Source organism: Anas platyrhynchos, chromosome 14 (assembly GCF_047663525.1).
Source record: "Anas platyrhynchos isolate ZD024472 breed Pekin duck chromosome 14, IASCAAS_PekinDuck_T2T, whole genome shotgun sequence".
Lineage (NCBI taxonomy): Eukaryota > Metazoa > Chordata > Aves > Anseriformes > Anatidae > Anas > Anas platyrhynchos.
This window is the reverse complement of record NC_092600.1, coordinates 2009194-2031788: the sequence shown is the minus strand read 5'-3', so window position 1 is coordinate 2031788 and position 22595 is coordinate 2009194. Positions and strand designations below refer to the sequence as shown.

At 44.1% G+C, this 22595-nt stretch overlaps 2 protein-coding genes across 6 annotated transcripts in view; both read right to left on the bottom strand.

Annotated features, from left to right (window-relative positions):
- FNIP1 (folliculin interacting protein 1) overlaps positions 1-7095 on the bottom strand; it is a 65536-nt gene extending 58441 nt beyond the window's left edge. The window contains exon 1 of one of the 2 annotated variants that reach the window (XM_027468207.3): positions 6505-7095. In XM_027468207.3, the coding sequence (XP_027324008.3) occupies positions 6505-6743 (239 nt within the window). In that variant the 5' untranslated portion in view covers positions 6744-7095. The remainder of the gene's footprint in view (positions 1-6504) is intronic. The other variant, XM_072023208.1, reaches the window with a different exon arrangement.
- A 3460-nt stretch (positions 7096-10555) lies between these two features.
- MEIKIN (meiotic kinetochore factor) lies at positions 10556-22567 on the bottom strand. 4 transcript variants are annotated; one of them, XM_072023216.1, is made up of 13 exons: positions 22541-22567; positions 20244-20331; positions 19942-20020; positions 18925-18985; positions 17934-18080; positions 17451-17570; positions 17177-17213; positions 15869-15945; positions 15114-15208; positions 14565-14747; positions 14127-14207; positions 13081-13204; positions 10556-10784 (listed from the first exon to the last, which is right to left on the bottom strand). In XM_072023216.1, exons 1-13 carry the CDS (start codon positions 22548-22550, stop codon positions 10741-10743), a joined length of 1146 nt encoding a protein of 381 aa, XP_071879317.1. In that variant the 5' UTR covers positions 22551-22567; the 3' UTR covers positions 10556-10740. The 4 variants fall into 4 exon arrangements, with proteins under 4 accessions (XP_071879317.1, XP_071879315.1, XP_071879314.1 ...); XM_072023214.1 differs by lacking the exon at positions 22541-22567 and adding an exon at positions 21870-22469 and having other exon boundaries at positions 15884-15945; XM_072023213.1 differs by lacking the exon at positions 22541-22567 and adding an exon at positions 21870-22467.
- Between the last annotated feature and the right edge of the window lie 28 nt (positions 22568-22595).

The window sequence follows — 22595 nt, the reverse complement described above, 5'->3', positions numbered from 1 at the left end:
GAGGAATGGCCCAACCCGTGGAGATCCCAGTGCTGGAAGGCACCGCAGGGCCCACCCGCTGCAGCCTCCCCTCAGAACCATTTCTCCCTCAGAGGAAGGAGCTGAGGCGCTGGAAGGGGAACAGAGAACGCCGCCGCCCCGGGAGCAGCACGGCCAGCCAGCCTCTGGCACCTCGTGCCATCCGTGGCGAGGAAGCGGCCACGTCGCCTCACAGGGCTCTGGAGGCACCACCAGGGCCTTGTCAGCACATGAGGAACCGACATGAAGGGCGCTAAGGCAAGCTCAGGCAGGGCCTGGCACCCGACCGTCCCCAAAGCGTTTGGTCCCTGTGAGATCTGCAGTCACACACCCCTCACACCACGGGGTTGCTGCTCCTAATTAACTCCCGGCACCACGCAGTAAAACACGAGGACAGCCATCACAGCCAGGCTGCTGAAAACCTGCCTCATGGGGCAACGCTGCTCCTCCAGGCACCATAGCCCCGGCTCCAGGCCTGACAGACATTTCTGACAGACATTTCTGACAGACATTTCTCCATGACACGCTGGATTCGGCAGCCCGTGCCCACCTGGAGAAGCACCGGGAGACCTCCAGACCTCCTTCTGGCTTGGAGATCTTCACCAGAAAGCGTCAAAAACCCTCCTGTCTCCAGAGGAGCTTACTGGCAGCGATTCATTTGCATCTTTCTCCTTCCTCGACGAAACTCGACTGAAAGCACTGGAAGGTATGTAAAAGCCCAGATGACAGGAAATGCAAAACAGAATTTGGCAACACGAAGTCCTCTGGAAAACAGTGATATATTTCAAAACACAGGCCAAAGTCATCGTAGCAAGAGAGAAAACTGTGCATAAATCAAACATCTATCAAAAACTGGCTGCACTCAAGCTAATGAACACAACCAAAAAGCCAAAAACTCTTCCAGAGATACTACAGAAGAGACAGACAAAAAAAAAAAAAAAAAAAAAAAAACTTAAGGGACATTAAAAGGCAGAAATGGGCTTAATAAAAACACAAGAAAATTTCTGGATTTCTTAAAAATTATGGGACAGCAGCTTTTAAGATTCACCAGATAACTGGAAATGATGAAAAGCAGGAGCTATTATAAAGCAAAGTCCAGCTAAAGCTCTTTTTGGAGGTGTTAAGGCTGTGAGGTGGTAATATTTCAGTAATTTTACAGCCCCGGTGAACAATTTGTGGAATGGCAGAAGTGAACAAATATCAACACACAGCATTTCACTAACAGCAGTTGTTGGCCAGACTGGCTGTCACGGAACAGCCTGAAAAAGCCTCGTGAGGTGCTGTTAGGCTAAGAAATTTGCAGGCTGTGCAGGACTAACGTGGCTGTGTAAGAGACTTTGGGCTCGGGCAGGCTCTGGTGCAGCAGAAAAGCCCCTCACTGGGTAGACTGGGATACCTGGTTTGCTGGAGGTAAATCCAGTAGGAGCTCTGGCAGTGGTTTTACCAAGCCAAATCTCCTAGCTCTCTCAGACTTCGGGTCTGATGACACCACGGTGTCCACATGCTGCTAGCTCTGAACTCCTGAGGCTTCTAATAAAGCCATACCTAAAAACTGCAAAGCAAGACAGTAACCTTTGCTGGTTACCCCTGCTCAGAGCACAGGAGGAACAAACGCAAAATAGTCCCTGCAACGATACCACACCATTTACGTCAGCGCTAGCTACCTTCAGAAATAATGCGAGCGCTTACCAAGAAGTTCTGTGGGTAAAACTTTGACTGGAAAAAGAACGTGAAGACAACTTTCATGTTCCTCCTTTACCTTACTCCAGCCTCCTTCACAAAAAGTCCACCATAACATGTTGCCAGCTGTCTCCAAATCCCTTTGCAGTTTAGATCACTCTAGAAGAAAGCAGCTCCTGGCTCAGCAAGCAGTTATGTTGGTGTAAGAAAGCACGCAGCATTCTTACTGTGCAAGGCCACCAGCTCTGCAGAGGAGCTGCCTGGCGAGGCACCCTTGTATCACACTACCCACTTCCAACTCTAGGTTTATTGCAATTCCCTTGATGAATCCAGCTGCCAAAAGCTATGTGAAATGAAACAATTCTCAGGATACCACTTAAAGTCACTGCCACAGCGAAATAAAAGGAGTCTGGCCTGATGGGGGATACTTGTCTAGACAGACCCCAGGAAACACCACCTTGCAGCCAGCCTCAGGCCCTTCATATCTTGGGAAATACCAAAATACCGCCAATAAAGGCACAGCCCCTCTTACAGAAAAACCCCCAGAAAGCACTCTTCCAGAATGACTGGAAATGGCCTTCTCCATGTAGAAAGAAAGTAACATTTAAAGTTACTTACTCCTGTATCTTCCCACTTGGAAAACTGCTCTTGTCCTCAGAAATACCCAGAAACCCAAAGCAAGCTGCTAAAGGAAGAATGGGCCCAAAAAACCTCCATACGGTTGGTAAGACTCGAAACTAGAAGGGGTTCTTTCAAGCTTGAACAATTACCACACAGCTGTACCTCTACAACAGGTGCTTTAACAAGAGCAAAACAGAGTTTGCAAACATTAGTGGAATGCCCCTCGGGGTGAGATGGTTCTTTAGAGCTCCCTAGGTTAAAAAAAAAAAAAAAGACACAAACTTTTATCGAGGATCAGTGTAAAAAGAACTCCTAATTGATAATCCCGTTAACCTCTCACTAGGTGGGAAGGATGTCTAGATATCCAAGAGAACAAGCACTGAAACTTGATGCACAGGATGGGAAGAAGCACTGACTTTCCACCCATAACCCCAAAATGTTCCAATACTGTAATTCTGTACTACAGGAGTATCCCTCTCCCTCTGCAAGAGGTTAAGAGTGCTGCAACCCCAATTACTGTCTCAACAGACTCACCCTCACACAAAGCTTCTGCTGCAGCCCTTACAGCTCTATTTACCATCAGAAATACCGTCCACAAATTTAACAAGTTAGGAAGAAATGTTTCTTAACAACAAAGACATAAACTGAGACCTCGCAGCAACTTCCTGAGCTTTGGGCTCATTCTATGGAGTGAATTTTGAAGAACAAAAGGATGGCCAAGGTCTCAGTGCTTTCACAGCTCCCTCCTCTCCAAAGCACTGAAGTGCACAGCGAGGAAGCCAAAAAAATATCAGCTTGTGAGCAGCTTCTGTGGCAGTCGGGAATCCAAGAGCACGGTGGAACACTGTGTGAGCACGCACAACACTCAGCAGAAACCTGGGGCTGCTTCTGCTTAGCTTAAGGAAGTTTTTGAAAGGTTGCGTCCACCTTACTGGGGAGATTGATCAGAAACAGGGTTTCTAATAGGGTTCATTTCATTGGTATTTAAAAATGTATCTACATTTTAGACACTTGCACAGCACACGATTCGTACAAACAGCTTTGTGTATTTTTATAACATGAATACTTTGCCTCTGAAATTCTAGAGAAGAGCATACCTGGAATCTCATGTTCCTAATGACCGTAACAGCCCAAGCCTGGGCTCAGCTAGTCCCGTCTCCTGTCACCAGCAGCGGCCACTGCCAGATGCTACAACGCAGCCAGGGGATCCTATTTATAGCTGAAGTTGCCCTCGGGGAAAATCCACTCACGTGAGTATTATTTGCAGTAGACAGCTGGTACTCTACACCTTACAGCTTAAGGGGTTGTCTCTTCTCTAGAACACTTGCAGGTGTTCCTTGTAAACAGATTTTACTATTAAAACTTTGAATGTTTTTGCTCTTCCTGTGAATGCCTCGCTGTGCAGAGACATTTCAGTGTAAGGACCCAGTCTGCCAACTGTCCTCAGCCAAGCTGCAGGGCTGAACTACCAACATGTATTGGATCTGTTGTGACTTCCTGACAGTGCTCCCATAACATAAATGGCTCCTGTATGTGGGGAGAAAAGAAGACAAACTGGGACAAATGCTTTACAGCTGCTAACTCACTGGTCCCATCACGGAGTTGTTAACTGCTCCAGCACCTAGCTCTGAAGGACCTCTGGTTTGGCTGGACTCACTCTCAGCACCCAGAGCAGACAAAAAGATTCTAGGCAGAAAAAAAATACTAAAGAAAATACTTTGCACCTGAAAAGCATTATGTTATTTTTGAAATAACGTAAGCTCAGATAAGTAGAATTTATGCCCTAGTAAATTTTCACAATAAGCCTGAATGAAATGCAAAGTATATTCACAAACCAAAAAAAAAAAAAAAGAAGAAGCATCAAAATCATCCTGATATGTTTTGTTATACTGATATCGTTGCCAAAGTAGCTAGACTTTTAAACATATTAATCCCTAAATATATTAAGTGAATTCATGTATTTTTTTATGGGTGTTCTACAGCCTCCTCAATAAGAGGACCAAGCTTTTGCAGTGAAGGCAAACAACAATAACAGAGTTCACAATATTTGGAAAAAAAAAAGTTTTGCTATTTAGAACATAAGCAATAATAATATATGAACACAATTTTGTATCACTGAAACCAATGAGAGTGTTGCCCTCATGTTTGCTGGAAACAGACTAAAAATCCAGAGCACTTGTTTGCAGTCTCTAAATTCACAGCCGTACTAAGTAATGGTCTGTGTTTTGTGCATTATCCAAAAGTTTCACCAGTAACTGATAAGACCATATATAGTGAGGATTAACTCCAGACTTATCCCCATTTGGAAAACAAAAGAAGCCATTAGGCACCATGCCTAGAGGGCATCTGTATTAGTCCTCGAAATATAATACTTGGCCCTTGTAAGAGAAAGCCAGGTCTCGCACACCCCCCAGTCTCCGCCAGGAGAACCTTCAGCCTCCTCTTGGGATTTTACACAGGTCTGCCAAAAAAATAACTAACAACTGCAAATTCACTGGTTACTGGTTGACAGATCACATCACAAAGAGAAACGGCTCTACGCAGGCGGAGGAGGGTAAGGCAGACGGCGTGACATATCTTTCTGAAAATTCACATCCAGTTTGGCACAGAACGATGCTTGTTGAGAGGGAAGAAGAGCCGCCTCCTTGCAGAGTACTCACTTTCGCTTCTTTCAACACAGGCGTGATCCCCACACTTCTGCCCCAGGGTCTGCATTGCAGCTGTTGGATTAACCGCCAGTCTCCACACAAATTCATCCTTACCAGAAGTCTTAACAGAGTGGAAAAGGCACGGCAGTTATAGAGACCAGCCCTAGCGACCCTCCCCATCAAGGGTCCTGAGCCAAGTATTAAGCTGATTTCAAAAATTGGATGACATGGATGCAATTGTGAAGTTTTGTCTCTTAAAAAATACTACAGAAAAGAAGGGACCACCTTCCAGTAAGTGGCAGAGAGGCACAGGAGCAGCTGTGACCAGTGTCTGTGGAAGGCACGCTGCACCAGATCTCACGCAGCGTCCAGCCACGTTTCCTGCCTGTGTAAGGACACCACGGACCCGTCAGCAGCGGGATGCCTCGGATACTGAAGTTATGCTCCTGACCACCTGAACTGCTGTCTGAAATTCTACCAGGGCACTTAAACATGCCACCACGCAAGCTGAGCGCGTCAGCCAGGTATCTCCCCTTACAGGACAACCCAAGGGCTGGTCGTTTCTGAGCTTGTTGGTTAAGAAATGTCAGGACGAGCTGGAGGAGTGCTTTATGACATTGGCAGAAGACTTTCAAGAAGCTCGCAACTCTTAGAAGCGAAGCGCGTTTGATTTGCATTCGAGTTGCAAACTTTGCACTTTTAAACGATTTTGCAGGCTACCTTTTGGCCACTCCAGCCAAGCCTGGGACCGCGTCGCCTTCCAGCGGAGCAATTACCTGGCTGGGTAACAGCAGCACCTCGTTTCGCAGCCACAAAACGCTCCCATCCCTACCCTCACCTCTGCACCCAGCCCTGGGCAATGTCTAGGCCCCGGTGTAGGGGTGCCAAGGGAAACGTCCCCCTGCACAGCAGGAATTTGGGGGGACCCCCAGAGCCCAGCGTGTCCCCGGCGCAGGATGCTGAGACGGGGGCAGACCCCAAGCAGCCCCTGGGGCTCAGGACGGGCTCTCCTGCAGAAAATATTCCCTTTTTTAACGCCTGCCAGTGTCGTGCTTGGCACCTTTCGGTGGATCCAGTCGCGCTGCGGTTAGATCGCGACAAACCCCACGGGTAACCCCAATTTCGGCTCGGCTGCGGGGGCAAACTCGGCGTTTCCGAGCCCTCCCCTCCTGCCCCCCTTTTTGAAGGCTGCTCCCTGCGGATCACGAGCCCGTGACAAGCGGCATGGCCGCCTCCTCGCCTCCACCCCCAAGAGCCCCGAGCATCCCCCGGGGCCCCACAGCGACCCCGGGGGCCTCACAGCGGGGTCCGGGGGGGGGCTCCGGCTCCAGCCCCCGGCGTTGAGGGACGGAGCCCCGGGGCCGAGGCAGCGGGGGGAGGCTGAGGGGAAGCGGCGCCAGGAGGGGCCCGGAGAGGACTGCGGGGGAAGGGGCGCTGCCGCCCTTCTTCCTCCCCTCCTCCTCTTCCTCCTCAGCCCCTCAGCGGGTGCAGAAGTTCAGGGCTGTGGGTAGGGGGGGGGGAGCCCCGGCCCTCTCACCTGAAGACGCAATCGTCCCTCGCGTCCCTGGCGGGGGAGACGAGCCCGTGCTTCTTGTTGAAGAGCTTCTGGAACAGGGTGGGCGGCATCTTGGGGCCGCTGCCCCCCGGCCGTCGTCGCCGTCGCCACCGCCACCGCCCGCTGCTGCTGCTGCCCCCAACACCGCCCAACGCCGCCGCCGCCGAGCTGCGCCGAGCTCCGTCCCCTCCCGGCGCCTGGTTCCGCCCGCCCGCCTCCATTCGGTGTCACAGTCATATGACGGCCATTAGTCACCCGCCGCGGCCAACAGGGGCGGGACGGGGAAGGAGCCGCGGCCCCCGAGCCCGGCAGCGCCCAGCGAGGCGAGGGGAACGCGGAGCCCCCGGCCGGGGGGTTGGGGGGAGAGCCCCGGGGATCCGCCAGGAGCGGCCTCGCTGCCTCCTGCCCGGGGAGAGGCGGTCGGAGCCCCGCTTCAGAGCCTCTCGCAGCCCCGCTGAGGCTTCCCTGCCTTCCCGTCTTCTCCCTTAAAGCCTGGAGCTGCACGACCCCCGGTTTTGGACCTGCAGCTGCCCCACAAACCCGCTTTCTGCCCCCTTTTCTTCTTGCCCGGCCGGGGGCAGCTCGCAGCCGCTTCTCCCTTCCCGCAGCCGCGGAGCTGAGCCCTAGCCCTAGCCCTAGCCCCAGCCCTCCCCGAGTCAAAGCGCCGGGCAGGAAGGCGGCCCGCAGGCATTTGCATGCAGAGGAAGCCATCATAACAAATCCAACAGCCGGCTGCAGAACGGCCCCGGGGACGCGATGCGCTGCGGCTGGCTCCACAACAACTAGAAGCCCCCCAGAAAAGTTCATTAGCTTCTATAAAATCAAAAGGAACTGCAGATTTTTTAAAATTATTTGTTTTTTTTTTTTTGCAGAACTGTTGATTAATACAGCTTTAAACGAAGATGGCAACACTGGGTACAGTTAACAGCCTCCTTCACTGTCTCCCTCTGTAGACACAAGACCAGCAGAAAGTTAATTAATTAAGAACTGGGTAAACAGATGCGATTCATTACTTTCCCCTCGTTTAGTTCCATTTTCTAAGGCAGCATATGATGTAATGTTAAATTAAAACACTTTTAAACAAGGATAGTTTAGTGGGTAACACATGCAGGGGATCACTCTATAGATAGATGTAACCAGCCACCTGGAGGAACTCCGGCTTCTCACATGCTAGAAGTTGATGATGATTATAACAGAAACTAGGAATTAATGTTCAGATGCATCTTTTCCCCTGTGCTCTGTGTGCAGGATACACCTGCCTGCTGCAGATACACAGACGATTGATCTTTGGGCTTTCAAATGGTGAAAGAATATAATACCTTCAAAGTCAGCACAGAAATACAGTTTCAAATAAACCCTTCAAGTAGGGAATAATACAAAATCAAAGAATTGGGCCAGGAAATGCAACTGAGCTTTCAACAGTTCCATAATTTACAGCATTGAAGACAGAGCTAATCTCAAGTGCATTAAAATTCAAGTTGACAGCGTCCCTTTAAAATATTAATCTGTTCCCAAAGCTCCTAAATTAACAGCAAGGGATTCTGAGGCTTGGTTAACATACCTTCATCAAGGTAGCAGAGATGATGGACAGTAAGAGAAAATGAGATGAATATGATTAACCATTCATTTTCCTGTAAAAACCTCCCCACAGATAAATCCTTATACCTACACAAAAAACATGAATTTCTATTTATCTGTCCAGTCTCCATCGCCTTGGGCATCGGGCCTGGCCTGTCTTTACAAAGATTATGGACCAAGATACGGAGCCTCTTGTGTATAAGGGCTTTACACTCCAACAGCAGGCACACGTACCCTGTAGCATTTCAGTGAAGAAGAACCATCCTTCATCATCTCCAAGCACTTTGTCTCCCATAAGTACCATTTGGATCAAAAGTAACCGAAAAGTATTAATGAAAACCTTCTTAGCGTTTTTTTGTATAATACATTTCTGAAACATTTGTCTACAATGCTGATTTTCCAGTGACAAAGCACTATCACAGCTCTTGCACAGACTGACTCACTGCGATTCCTTTCAAGCCATTAAGATTTCATCATGTCTAGGTCTGTGACAGAGCAGCCCTATTGATATCGAGCGGACTTCTTTCCTGAATCACTGCATAAATAAGCTCTTACCATCCATTAGCTGGCTGTGACCCGTAACTTTTATCCACTAACATGGAAGAGCCAGTTTCCACTGTGAATGAAATTTTATGTAGTCATTCTTCAGTTTGAAACCAAAACATGGGAAAATGCCTACCCTTTCAGAAAAGGGGAACAAGAGGGGATATTGTCGTAGCCTCAAAATGATGAAGATTTCCTTCCCTCGGGCAGAGTGCTAGCCTTGCAATTAATTATACTTTCTCTAAGAGTCAGACAAAAGATGAAAATAAGAAGCAGCACTTTCGTAACTGAAGGGAAGGACAAGATCGTGGTTCATGGTATTTCTGTCTTCCTACATAACCCCATCACACTGAGAAAAAACAAAAGCAAAATTTGTCAGTTTTCAGGCTGATCCAGCCAACCCCCCAGTTAAGAGTTGCTTTTTCCTCTTGCACTCTCTAATTAGTTTGTCAGCCTATTTCCTGAACAGAAACTAAAAATGCTTTGGGGACAAAATAAGTTTTTTCCTACGACTCTGAGAATAACCCTTACAATAGACACCTCTTTTATTCTGGATCATCCTTTACTTTGAACAATCACCATAACCACAGCTAATTAGATACATAACTTAATTTTCCTTAAAGCTGTATCAGGGAGCTAACCTGCATCTCCTAGGGGCTCTAGATTCTTGCATACCTAATTATCAGCAGCTTAGCATTTGTAAGAACAAGGATATCGATAATTAGAAGCTTTCCTGAGAGGGCTTCAACAAGTTACTGGCAAGTTACTTCCCTCTGCTAATGCTTAAAGGAAAAATAATGTAATGGCATCGTTCTTAACCTTGAGCCATACAATATATTTATACAGTATTTGTTTGTAGACTAAACCTATACGGATAATACTGAGAAACAGATTTCACAGTGTCTAGAAAGATAAACTTATTTTAAAACATGAAAAAACTTCCTTTATTTCTACAAAAGAGCCTGAGCAAGGGGTGTTGTTAGTGAGAACTTTGTAGGGACCCAAATTACTTTAACTTGCAGTAAATACACGTGGAGAATAGCCGAATGACATCTACAGATTAACAATCCACAAACTGAACAGGAAGCACTGGGAATCTAACCTATGTGCCATGGAGCACGAGCATAACTGCAAAATCCAGAACACCACCAGCCAGTGCTTGACACAATTCATCTAATTAATCTATGAAGGTGGGTTTATTTTTTTTTTTTTGAGTTCTTGTATTCATGTAAGGCACCTACTTGCTCTGCACAAGTCTGAAGCTACTATAAGACACAAGCAGCTGGTCAGCTTTGGCTATCAGATAGGCCTTCTGAGCCTTTATCCACAGCTCGTATCACTCCTCATCCACAGAGCATCAGATCAACCTCTCTGCCAAGAAATTACACTGTATCACAGCATAAATTCAGTGTTGAGATTTCCTATCACACAAACAAGGCTCAGACTTATGAAGTTATTGCTTCACTGTGGAAATCCATCAGTATCAGCCCAAAATTTGCACCACAAAATAAAGGATCAGGTCCACTGATAACTGATATAAGCAGTTCCAGCCTGCTGATACAATACAAAGTTAAGCCAAAAGCATAAAGAACTGCCAAAAAAAAAAAAAAAGTAGGGAAGTAGAGAGCAACCTGGGAACATGATGGGGACATGAGCCAAGAAATTGTAAGAAGCTACAGATGACTGATGTAAGCACCCCAAAACTGGGTATTCCTATCTCATGCAGAGGTCACATCTTTAAATGCTAATAGCACTAAGAAAAATATCTGTAAGTCTTGGCACAACAAGAACCAAAAACAGATCCATTAATGCAATTTGGTCTGCTGTCCTTGAATCACGCTTTTTAAAAATCTAAATGAACTGAAGAAGCGTCTTTATAGAGTTTTTAAAGAACAATGCCCAGAACAAGATCTAGTTGCTTGTACAAAAAATTTAATATTAAAGTGTACAAGTAAGGGATTTACAGACTTACTGCAAACAGTATGCCAAGTTTCAGATAATGCATATGCCAAAAAATATGGCCATTAATTACTCATTAGTACTTCCGTTTCACCTCCCTTTGCTTCTTCTGTTGACTCCTGCCGAAACCCAGAAGCCTCATCTGCGTTTACAGATCCAATTTTTGGTACTTGTAATAATATCTGGGAACAAAAACGACAAGTTAAATCATATTTTCAAGTGTAAGAGAAAGCTTATTACTCTGACAAGCTGTTGAAATGTTTAAGAAAGTTTATTTATAACTTGTTTGGAGTAACCTAAATCTTCTAAGTCAGTTGCCAGTGAGAAGAGAAAAAGTTTTGAGCACACGTCCATTCCTAATGAAAAAAGAGTTATCACCCAAAAGACTCCTCAAGTAGAGATGGAAAGAACCAGCATACAGAAATCCCCCCACCCTTAAACAGTCGAAGTTAATTCTTGATTCCCAGATTCTTCTAGAAAAGTAGTAACAAAAGAACAACTTCTGTTCTGATAACAACACTTTCTAAGATCCACTCGCCTCCCAAGTATGACCTATGGTCAGTATTGCCACAATTCTCTCAGGCACATGACCTTACATCCTTGTCACGCTGAGTTCCCTGATCTGTGCGGAAGCATCACATGATGGCCATTAGTTAACACACACACTCAGAGCACTTCCCTGCATTCTAGATGCTGCACACACTCAAGCTGTGTTAAAGCAGGAAAATACATGTATGTGGAGCTAGAAACCTGCAATTCCATCGAAAACTTGTGCATATTCAGCATTTCTGAACGCTATTATGCTTATACAGCATCAGTACACTGAATTAAAACAGCATACATGACGAATACAGCTTGGAGACACAGTCTGTAAAGAACTGTTTTAAATTTAGGAAGACATATGCCATCCAGTGGCGCACTGAGAAACTTCAAGAGAGATCAGAAAGGGAGGGAGTTTTAACTCTGTGGTAGCAATGAGACAATTCTGTACACAGTTCTCATTCTTGTTTTAAAAAAATCTAGGAAGTGAAGAAAGGAGCTTCCCCCTGTGCTGAGGGTCTCAGAGAAGAGAACAGAAACCTTTAGGGAGAAATAGACAATCTTTAAAGAAAAACATAGCCTATTACATGAACTACTTTCAAAGGAAAAACGTGGATGCTAAAGAGCTTAGTTTAGCTGAGAAAGACATAAAATCTGCCAGCAGCTGAATGCTAAAGTCACACATCTTCACCTTAGAAATAAGATAAAGGATAATAACTTACTAAACAAATTGATTTCTTTTCTAGGGAGTCTCCATATGAAGCTCAAAGCAATGAAGCTCAAAGTTGTGTTTAGGAGCAACTTGAAGAGGTGCAGATATTCCCTAGTAGCACCTCCTGTCTCTAATGATCTAGCCTATGAAATGGAAACACTGCTAACAGATCTGAATAAACTGACACTAAGTTAAAAATGCAAAAAGTAAACTGGAGATGTGCAACGCAATGCCTTGTTCTGGAAGTTTAATCACAGCTTTGAAGACAGATCAGACAAAAGCAGCTCTTCTTAAATACCCGCTAGGGACAGTCTTTCTATACAAATCTCTCTTTCCAAAAACTTATACATTAGTGTAAATTAGCCATACTGAAGTGCAAAGCTTTAGTTTTCTTCAGAAGAATTCACCTTCAACTTGTCCTGTACCTTAATCAGTAACATAACGCCCAGTGCCCCCTTAGTGGCCAAGAGCACAATTTTGCTGAGCCCTGTAATAGGCAAATATTTTCCAGCACATTTTTTCTGCTACAAGAAAACACTTAGCAGAAGTTTCAGAATATCTTGTCTAAGAACATCGAAAGTGAAGCTAACACTACAGACAGGAAAGAGGGTTGTTCAAATACAATTTGTTCAACAGCTGATATCTTAACAATGCCAACCAAAGTTACTCCCATGATAACGAAACAGAAAACATGAAAATTTTATGAAGAAGTTGAGATGCCGACTGAGTAGTTAGCAAAACCTGTTCTGTACCATCTTATTGACTGGGCAGTGGGAGAAGCAGCTTTAGGTACTTAAAAGATGAACAGATAATCAAGACAGATAGAAAGTTATCGGCTTGTAAAGACAAAAGATCTTATTTTAGTATTACCTTCCAGTCCATACTGTGACATTTCTATAGGCCAGCTGGGGAAAGAGTCAACTGACTGTAGTGAGACGCAGGCATACGGACAGTTTGTGAACTCTTTCCACTGTTACACTGGCAGGTAAGAAGCCTTTGTATTCCTAAGACTGTCTGCATTGATATATCAAAGACCCTTAGAGCAGAAAGTGTTAGTGTAGTTTGTTTGTAAGTACTATGGGTAAACAGCGTTGTCAGGATTTGAAGTTTTCATGGCATTTTACCCTTTAATGCTGTGATTCTTCCAAATATTCAGATTTTTAAAAAGCCTTTAAACATAAATAGATAGTTATCATTTACAGTCAATCAATTCAATATTCCATTACCTTCAGGCACTCCTTTAGGAACGCAGAACGCTTTTGTGTTAACTGGAATTTGGTGACACCTGGAAGACCTGTGACCTGGTGAAGTTCTGACAATGGAGCAGATTTCTTTTCCATAACACAAAGGCTGAAAAAATAATGACATTTCATTCACACAACTATTTAATAGTACTGTACACACTAGCACATAGAGACTGGATTTAAGGAGTGCCATAACATTAGAACTCTTTTCTTCTGGACTCTGAAGATTTTCTTTTTCTGAGCTCCGAGATGCACAAACAATTTCTTCTGAATTTACATACAGACAGGTGCTATTCAGGAATAAGTTTTCCCCTGATGAGGCTGGTGACAAGCTAAGCTATAGCTCCATCAAAATACAAAACATGCAGCAATAACCGCCCAATGAAAGAACAGACAACAATTCAAATTAGATAACATTTGTTGGCTCACATGAAAGATGTTCTATTGCTTCAAAAATGTGATTTAGGACTCCAGCCTCCTATTTCTTGTTTTCAGCCTATAACAAGACCCTGATCTTCTCTATTTGTTAATCTAGTGCTCATAAACTGGAGCTTGTTTGCATCAGTATATTAAGTTCTACAACTTAAATCCTTCCAAACCACCTGGTGCAAAATAAATGTATCGTTTTATTTAAAGTTTCTCTTTTTCTACAAAAATCACAGTTTGCTGACTTGTTGGGAGCTATGGCATGAAAGTAACACAGACATTACTTCTACTCCCATACTGACAGAAGTTGTAGTACTACTTTTACTGACAGAGAATCCAAACTGGCATTTAAATAGCAAGGTTTTTTTTGGAAAGAAGAGGTAATGCAAGTAAGGCTAAGTGCTGCTTTTCCATTAGAAGATGTCGTAAAAATGCAAAAAAAAATCTAAGATTTTTTTTTCTTTTAAACTGTTCAGCTGATTGTATTTAACAGTTTGTTATGTAGTTTGTATTGTACCATCAGCATAGCAAGAATTGGATTGTGCCACAAAGACCGATTTGTTTTTAATCACTAAAAAAGGTATAGCAGGATACACACTCACATCTAGCTTTGCACGCTGAACATAATCAATGTTTTCCAGGGCTTTATTTTTCTCCATGATCAGCACAGTAGAATTCATTTGCTAAACAAAAACAGAGAAGAATTAAATACAAAATTCTTGTCTACTCATTATTATTCCTACAGTATTCCCTTAGTAGACTATACTGCTTTATAGGAGCTACATTAAAAATTACTAACAGTTCTTAGCATTTAAGTACTGAATTCCAGCTGTTTGCTTTTTGTCTCATGCACTCCAAAATTAAGACAGAGAACCAGTTCATTGCAGCCCAGAAAAAATACTTTTGAGTTCCCCTTAAAAGTAGGGGATAAACCACTTCCTAACACTTTTCCTATTTAATTGCTACTTTTGCCATGATTCAGAATTCTCACTTCAATTTTATGCCTTTATTCATCAGCAGAGCACAATGGAAATACTTACCACCACAGCATCTGTCTGTCTGGATGGCAGTGCTTCTGCTGGCATCCTCACTGATTTGGCTGAAACATTTGCTGGGACAGATTCAAGCTGACTGAGTGATGATGCATCATCTTCTAACGGATTAGAAAACTCTTCATTTCTCTTGCACTTCACCCCTTTGGGTTCAGCAGTCTGAATGTCAGGCTAAAGGATGAAACGATTATATTTTATGTTCTAAAGCAAATCTTTACAGCCTGGTAAGCACTAACAAAAAGAATCTTAGTGTCATACTTGAGCTCTGCACAACTGGGTTGGTAGCAGTGACACAATCAGTCTGAAAAAACAGTGAGCCCAGGGAAACAGCGAGCCCAGGGGCACTACTGGAGCTATCCAGAAATACAGGCAAGCCACAAGCTATGTCCTCACTCTGTGCCATTGCCTGCAAGCACTCCTTGCATGGGAACTACACTTGAATGCACATCAACAATTTCAGGTGGGGACTTCCACCTGTACAAGCAACAGGCAAGTCATTTGTGTCACAACCTAGCTGCTTTACTGAACATCTTTCACCTTTCTTTCCGGTCCTATTCGTGAAGAACAGCGCATACCAGTTTTTAGGTCTGGAGTTCTCTCTCTTGCAGTTGTAATTTTACAGGCTTTTTTACCTGTGATAAATTTCCAACAAACAAATTAATTTTGAAACAATGACCATGGCTACTCTTCAACCCATGTCTTACAGGATGGTTTTTAAATAGAGATTGTTCCAAATCCACCCATAGAAATACCTACTTCAACATAATTCTTATTCAACATAATTCTTTCTCCCTCCCCCCAACAGGGCAGCTTTACTCCTTTACTCTCCCTTTCCTTGAGGAACTAAGGTTGCTTATTAATTATATGCTCACGTGGTTATTTACTGCTACACACACATACTATGGGAGCAGAGGAATTGCATAATCACAGCAGTCTTTGCCAGTGGCAACTTCTGCTGCTATTATAGGCCAAATTAAGCAGAGGAAAATTATGTGGTGCCTGGGCCAGAGCCAGAACTGCATCAGTCACCTTTCTGAACTGTAGTTACAGGAGGGACTCCTCATGCTGTTTGTGAAGGGTGACAGAACCTAAGTTAAAGTAAGTAGTATGACTCAGAGTTTTGCTGTTGGGTAAGTTAAATAAGAAAATGAAGTTTCACTGAGCATCACAGGTGATTAAATGTAACAATGCAGTTTTATTTTTTGGCATCCCCTAACAAGTTAGTTAGAACCAAGTCTTATCTGCGTGAGATTTTCAACTCACACTTTCCCTTCTAGCTACCTTGAGCGTACCTCGTGATACTTCACCTGCCAGAGTAGTTGAAACACTTAATTCTGAAGACCTATCATTGCATTTTGATGGTCTCTTTCTAGGGGAAGAGAAAAAAAACAGTCATCTGTTCTGAACGAACATTAATGTTCATAAAACAACATACAAGAAAATCATAGGAAAATACAGAATGAGTGAAACGGGTCTGTAAAATTACTAAACACACTTCACAGTTACTTGTTAGGTTATGATCTATCATCAAGTAACAGCTTATTCTGAAGATACTTGCTATTTAAAAGCTACAAAAGACAGTCACTGAAGAAAAGTTCTCAGCATCGCAACGTGCTAGGACAGAACATATTTAAGGAGGATGCAGGGGAAAATTTAGGATCACAATAAAATTCAGATTGAGTTGTGTAGAGATGTGTAACATAGTAAGATTGTATCAAGATCATTTACACAACATATGAATGGAAATGTGTGTGTGTAAAACTGAAAACAGCAGCACAAGCGTTATAAGAAAGGATATCATTCCAAGAAACAAATATGAGGAACATGAGTCTATGCCAGAAGCACAAGGCCTGCACTGTGACAAAGCCAGCATATAGAAGGCCATGCATTGTGATAAAAACCACAGCACAGCTGATTTGCCAAAAGAAAACCTGGCATCCTAACGACGGGAGGACAGCAACAGGGTTGCAGCACATCACATATACCGTTCCTGTTAGGGAAAAATACAACCCCAATAAAACAAACAAAACAAAAATAACGGGCAGCAACCTGGCCAAAGATTTATGAAAGCTGAACTCAGCAAGATCCTGAAGCAAAGGAGGGCCCCCATGTTAGCTAATGACTCCCACAGAAAATAAAAGATCTACAAAAGGCTAATTTTGTCCTGTGCAAGCACTGAAAATAAGGAGCTGATAACAGGTGCTCCTCTCAGTCTGTACTTCACAGGTAATCCTGACCAGACCACCTGGGCATACACACCTCATGTTTTCAACTGAATGAAATCTGACAAAGGGAGTACAAGTGGATAAAAGCAACTTATTCAGGGATTATGCAGATAAACACCCACTTCCATGAAGTCCTGTGCTGGGTTTTCTGTCACCAATTTCCCTACAGCTGCACTACTGAAAGAGAAGTCCATAAAGCAAACTCATACCTGCTTGTCTTAATGCATCAATTTGAAAGTTAGTGGGGACACAGGCAGTTGAAACTCACCAGAAGTGTTTGCAGGATCACATGCTTATTCATACTGTCCAAAATATCATTTAAAAGAGGAAAAACCTAAGAATTCAGGTGCATCAAAAGTCTGCTTTGCGGATTACCTTGTGTATTGGTCTTGAAAATCTTCCAATACAGGTTCTAAAAAACACAAAATCTAAACTTTAAAACAAAAAGCTAAGCAAGCCAGACAGTGTGTATGCTAATAAATTATAAAGCAAAATATTAAAAGCAAACATAGAACTCCAGCAAGATGCTATTCCCCATTACTCAGACACGTGTTAAATAAAATGATCAATACACATTTCATACAGGTCCCTTGTACTACAGTGAAATTTGTTTATGGATATATTATTTAGTATTGTAGAAAATAATTACCTAATATTGCTGAAAGATTTGAGATCTGTGGTATCTCATCTATGGCCACTGCTTTGCTGGAGTCCAGGAGCGTGGAGTTCTTGTATTTAATGAAGTCCTCAAAGTAAGGGTTACTTCTCCCTGGACACAGAAGATATAAATGCAAGCTTCCCATACTAAAATTGAGTGAGTAACTAAAATTTTGACCAAATCAACAGAAATCCCATTTGCAAGACAACCTTATTAGCTGGTCATTCCCTTCAAACAGCTTGTATTAACAGCAAATACTTTAAGCTTACAGTACAATTCAAATTAGATCAGGTCCCGATTCACTCTGGATTGGAAGATCAGACGTACAGTTTCTACATTAAGCACAGTTTGGCTCATGGCAAAAATCTGTCCTGGTGCATCACACGAACAGAGACCACTAATCTTTCTATTGTAGATAGTTCCCTGATTTTTTTTTTGGCATCAAACAATTCAAAAAAAAAACTGAAGTCTCACCTAAACCTTCGTCATCTCTGAAAGTTTCAGGGGATGGACAACTGCTCAGGCTTTCACTTGCACCTGTGTTATAATCTTCAGTTGAATCTGTATCTAAACACTCCAGGAGAAATGTTGAAACGCCTGTGGGAAGAGTCATTCCTGTATCTGGAGAGAGAGGCAAAAAAAAGGATTCCAGATCTTGTACAAACCATTATGACTTCCTTATCTAAATTCCACTCCCGTGACAAGTTAAATATTACCAATTCAATATTTTTATACTGATTCATAATACAGTTAAAAACAAAGGACATCCTGAAACCTGTTTTATACTACCATAAGCTACTAGAAGACACCTTCCTTATCCAAGGCTCACTAGAAATACCTGAAGAATTTAGCCTCTGATAAACCTCAGCCAGATTTATCTTCTGAAGAACCATTTAGAAACAAGCCTTTAAAAATGAGTGTTTGAGTAAACTGAAGAACTCATGTCAACAAGTAGTTCTGTCAACAACGAAACCGAGATCATGTGGTTTCACCAGGCTGGACTCAAGACAGTCTCAGGTGTTGTAGCCTTCCCCTCAGCAGGTAATATTAATAAGCCTCTTCCCCATTCCTCTCCCCTTTTTTCCTAATGAATAAGCTAGACAGTTCTCTCAGAAGATTTTAAAATAAACACAGGCACAGGAAGTTTGAGATCAGTAGCTTTTTGACTTGCTGGAAGTATGCTGGCCATGCAAAAGACCTTAAAAACAAGGCACACTCAACTGCTTGGAATACTTCCTGTGCTGTTTTGGCTGCCTACAGCCAAGTCATGTGAACCAAGCACATGCTGAAATAAGAGGCAGAAGTCTAGCCAAAGATCACAACACCTTTACTGTTTCATAACATACAAGAACAGCACACCAATACTATTCTAGAAATACCATTACAATTCAATGATGATTTTTTACATTTAGTTTTATACAGATACAATTTATTCTGTAATATAATGTAGTATCACCATACTCACCCGAAGTAACATCAGCATTTTTCAGACTGTCTCTACTTTCAAAGTCGATTATCAGAGATTCCTGAAATTAAATGATCAATACAAACAACTTAAGAAAACCGGACGTAGACAAATAAATGCAGTTACACGTATTCCTGCATTAACAGACACTAACAAACTTCCTGTCTGGTACTTTATCGCCTAAACTCGCTCTTCAGAGCATAATTTGCAGCACTGTTTTCATGTGCCATCAATGAATCTGCAAGCTGACATACAGTTCTAAAATCCATAACCAGTACCCATTAATTTGATCCTACAGGCTTTGCTGGGTGAGAATTCCAGTGACATTCTGACATCAGCTGAAGTTATACGTAAGAGCAGTGGAGTTATGACTTTCCTTGTCTTGAGTTTTAGTTAGGCACAACTCATGCTGCACGTTTTCAGCATCCCAGACTGGTCCTACAAACACAGACAACTATACATGGTTTACACAACGTATTCTATGAAACATTTGCAGGATGTGTAAATTGGCAGACTCTAAGAGAAAGCTAATTTTTTTTTTTTTTGAAGTAAAGTATTTTAATCACTATTGCTCAATGCCCTTGTAAAAGATTTCACTTCAAACACACATGATGACCTATTTTTTATGCAACTGCAGCGTTAACTGTCCTGGAACAGTTCTGCTCAGTCCTCTTGAAATTCTTTGTTCCAGTTGTACAAATGTGGGGAATAGCACAACAGTGGCTTGCCAAAGACAATTTGTTTGACTCGATGATCTTGAGGTCTCTTCCAACCTAGAAATTCTGTGATTGATTCTGTGATTCTGTAATTTGCATTGGTGTTCTGCCATGCTACCAACAGCACCAACAGCTTCTCTGCTGGCAAAACCACAGGAAAATGCCACCGAACTAGAGGACCACATTATGGCTGGAAAATGTGTGCACGCATGTATATAACTCACAAGAAGCTCTGCTTGAGTAGAGAAAGAATTTAACGTCACTTTTCAGTGTTAGGTAAATACCAAAGCAGCTTTCTCACCTCCGGCGGTACAGTGCTGTCTTCTATATTCTCCTCATTTTTTTCCAAGCCTGGTATTTCTTTGACATTCACTTGTATGCTGCATTTGAGAAAGCAGAACAGAGTTCAGCTCAATACATGGAGCTAGAGGAAGCTGACATAAACTAAAAAATGTGTTTATGAGCTGTCAACAACTAGCCTGAGAAGTATCAGTTTGCCAGGAATTCAGACTGTGCATCTCCAAGAGGCATCTCATAGAGGCAAAACAATATAAATTATTAGGTAGCATTAATTATGGTGCATTTAAACATATTCTAACAGACCTTTGGTTGGATGAATGGCTCACTTCGGTGGCTTCAAGACCTTCTTTAATTTTTGGTAAGGTTTTCACACTGGATTTTCCTTTCAGGCCTAGGGAACGAGAAGTATTTAGTTTGGCAGTTTGAGTTTTAATGTTAGCATTTAACTGAGTATTTCTAATTACAACACCTTTAAGTATCTTAATCTCTCTTGTCCATGCTCACAACAGTTTTTGACCCTATTTTTTCACAAATACAGCAAAGTCTAGATTTGGTTTATTATTTCTACCCAAGCTTTTTTTTCCATCAGCCTATCAACAAGACCAAAAAACAGCAGCAGGTGTTTTAGAAATCTGTTAATTGAAAGAAAAACAGACCACCTTGGAAGTGACCTTTGTTATACCATGCCCAAAAGAACTTTGAGTCTGAACTAGCTTTAAATGGAGTTTATTAGTAACATCATAATCTACATACTTCTACATAAAAATTGGTCCTCACTGTATATAACCCAAAGGTGATGGAAAAATTACTTAAGAAACAGCAAATTATTTAAGAAACAGGCCAGGCTGGATGGGGCTTTGAGCAACCTGGGCTAGCAGGAGGTATCCCTGACAGTGACAGGGGTGTTGAATTAGATGATCTTTGAGGTCCCTTCCAACCCAAGCCATTCTGTAATTCTCTGATACATATCAGAGACACATTTTAGTATTTTCAAGCTAGCTTTTGAGGCTTCAGAGCTTTATGTTTTATTTTCAGTAGCCTAGAGTTCGCAATAGCCTACCTAGAGTCGCACATTTAGGACAGCAAGTTAAAAAAGCATCTCCATGCTAAGAAACACATCTGAGTGCTGCATTGCCCTAGCACCACACAGGGCCCTTCAGCTAAAACTCCCTGGGTTTCAGGGCTGGACAATGTATGCTCAGGACTCACCCCTTTCCCTCTTTCTTCCACATACACCCAAGTATAAGCAAACAGACCCCAGCAGCTGCTTGCTGTACAAGAGAACCACACACCACCACGAGCACACGCCAGCAAAGCAAGGCCAAGACCAGAAGCGATGCTCACTGCACCCTTTAAACTCTCTAAATTCCTTTAAACTCTTACCCATAGACCACGGAGACATCCCACACTGACCTTCCCCATTTACGTTAGCAAGTCCCGAGACTCCTGTCAGTTTTTAATCCCGTTCTGACCACATTTTTTTTTCTTTAAAGCCTCCAAATCCTAACGGGAGATGGGCAAACTTCTACACTACTGTGAGGCCGCTCCTTTCGAGGAACAGCTTTACGCAAATTTTTAAAGCCTCCTTCCAGAGGTGGGCAAGGGCTTTGTCACGCTGTCTCCAGAGGAAGTGGTTCGCTGGCCAAAAATAGAGAAAGAAGTCCCTTCCGAAACAGAAAACTCCTTTTTATTGCTCACTAATGGCTAGGACAGAGCAGAGGGCCATGCCTCCTGCCCCGCTCCTCCCAGGCAGTGAGGCAGAGGCAGCACCAACCTGCTCGGCCCACAACGAGCACAACAAACCCAAACCAAGCGACCCCAGCCCGCCCAGCGCCCCAACCTGCCTCCCAAACTGCCCCAAAACCCTCCATTTTGGGCCAAACCCCGCGCCCCCCGCCATGGCGGCGGGGAAGGAGCGGCGCCGCTTACAGGCGGGCTGCGGCCCGCGGGGCGCCGCGTTCCCGAACAGCCGCCGCCGGCAGGGCTGCAGCGGCCCCGGCCGCCTCAGGGCAGCCGCTCCGCCGGGCAGCGGAGACGAGGAGCGCTTCTTCCTCGGAGCCTTGCCGCCGCCCGGCCTCCGGCACCGCTCCATTGCCCTCCGGGGAGCCCCGGGGCCGCCCTCTCCACAGCCACCCGGCCACCTCCAACCGCCCCCGGGCGTCGTTGGGCTGGGACAGCCGGAGCCCGGCTCGCATGCGCGGAGCCCGGAGGCCCCCCGGTGTGGCTCCGTCCCTCTCGGTCCCCTCCGTGAGGGGAGCAGCCCCCGGGGGTGCTCGGCGTGGGGTCGGGGGGGCGCCCGGCTCGGCTCCACCTGGGCTGAGGTGGCTGCGGAGGAGCGGGGAGGGGTGAATTTTCCTGGGCGTTGCATCAATAAATGTTGGGCCTGAGGGGGATTTGTGTCGGCAGGGGGAGAAATCAACGGCTCGGGGGGGCGTGAGGGAGAAATGGAAGCTGAAGGGAGCTGCCCCCGGCTGGGCGCGCCCCTGGGCTCAGCCCTGGGTTCCTCAGGCTACGGCCGGCTGGGAGGTGCTGGCAGGCTGCAGCTGTAAAGCCAGCGCCAGGCCCTGGTTTCTGGCGAAAAGTGAATCACCAAAAAGTACCATTTCCCATGAAACTTCCCGCCCCGTCCCACTCTTCCGTCTGGTGGCTTTGGCT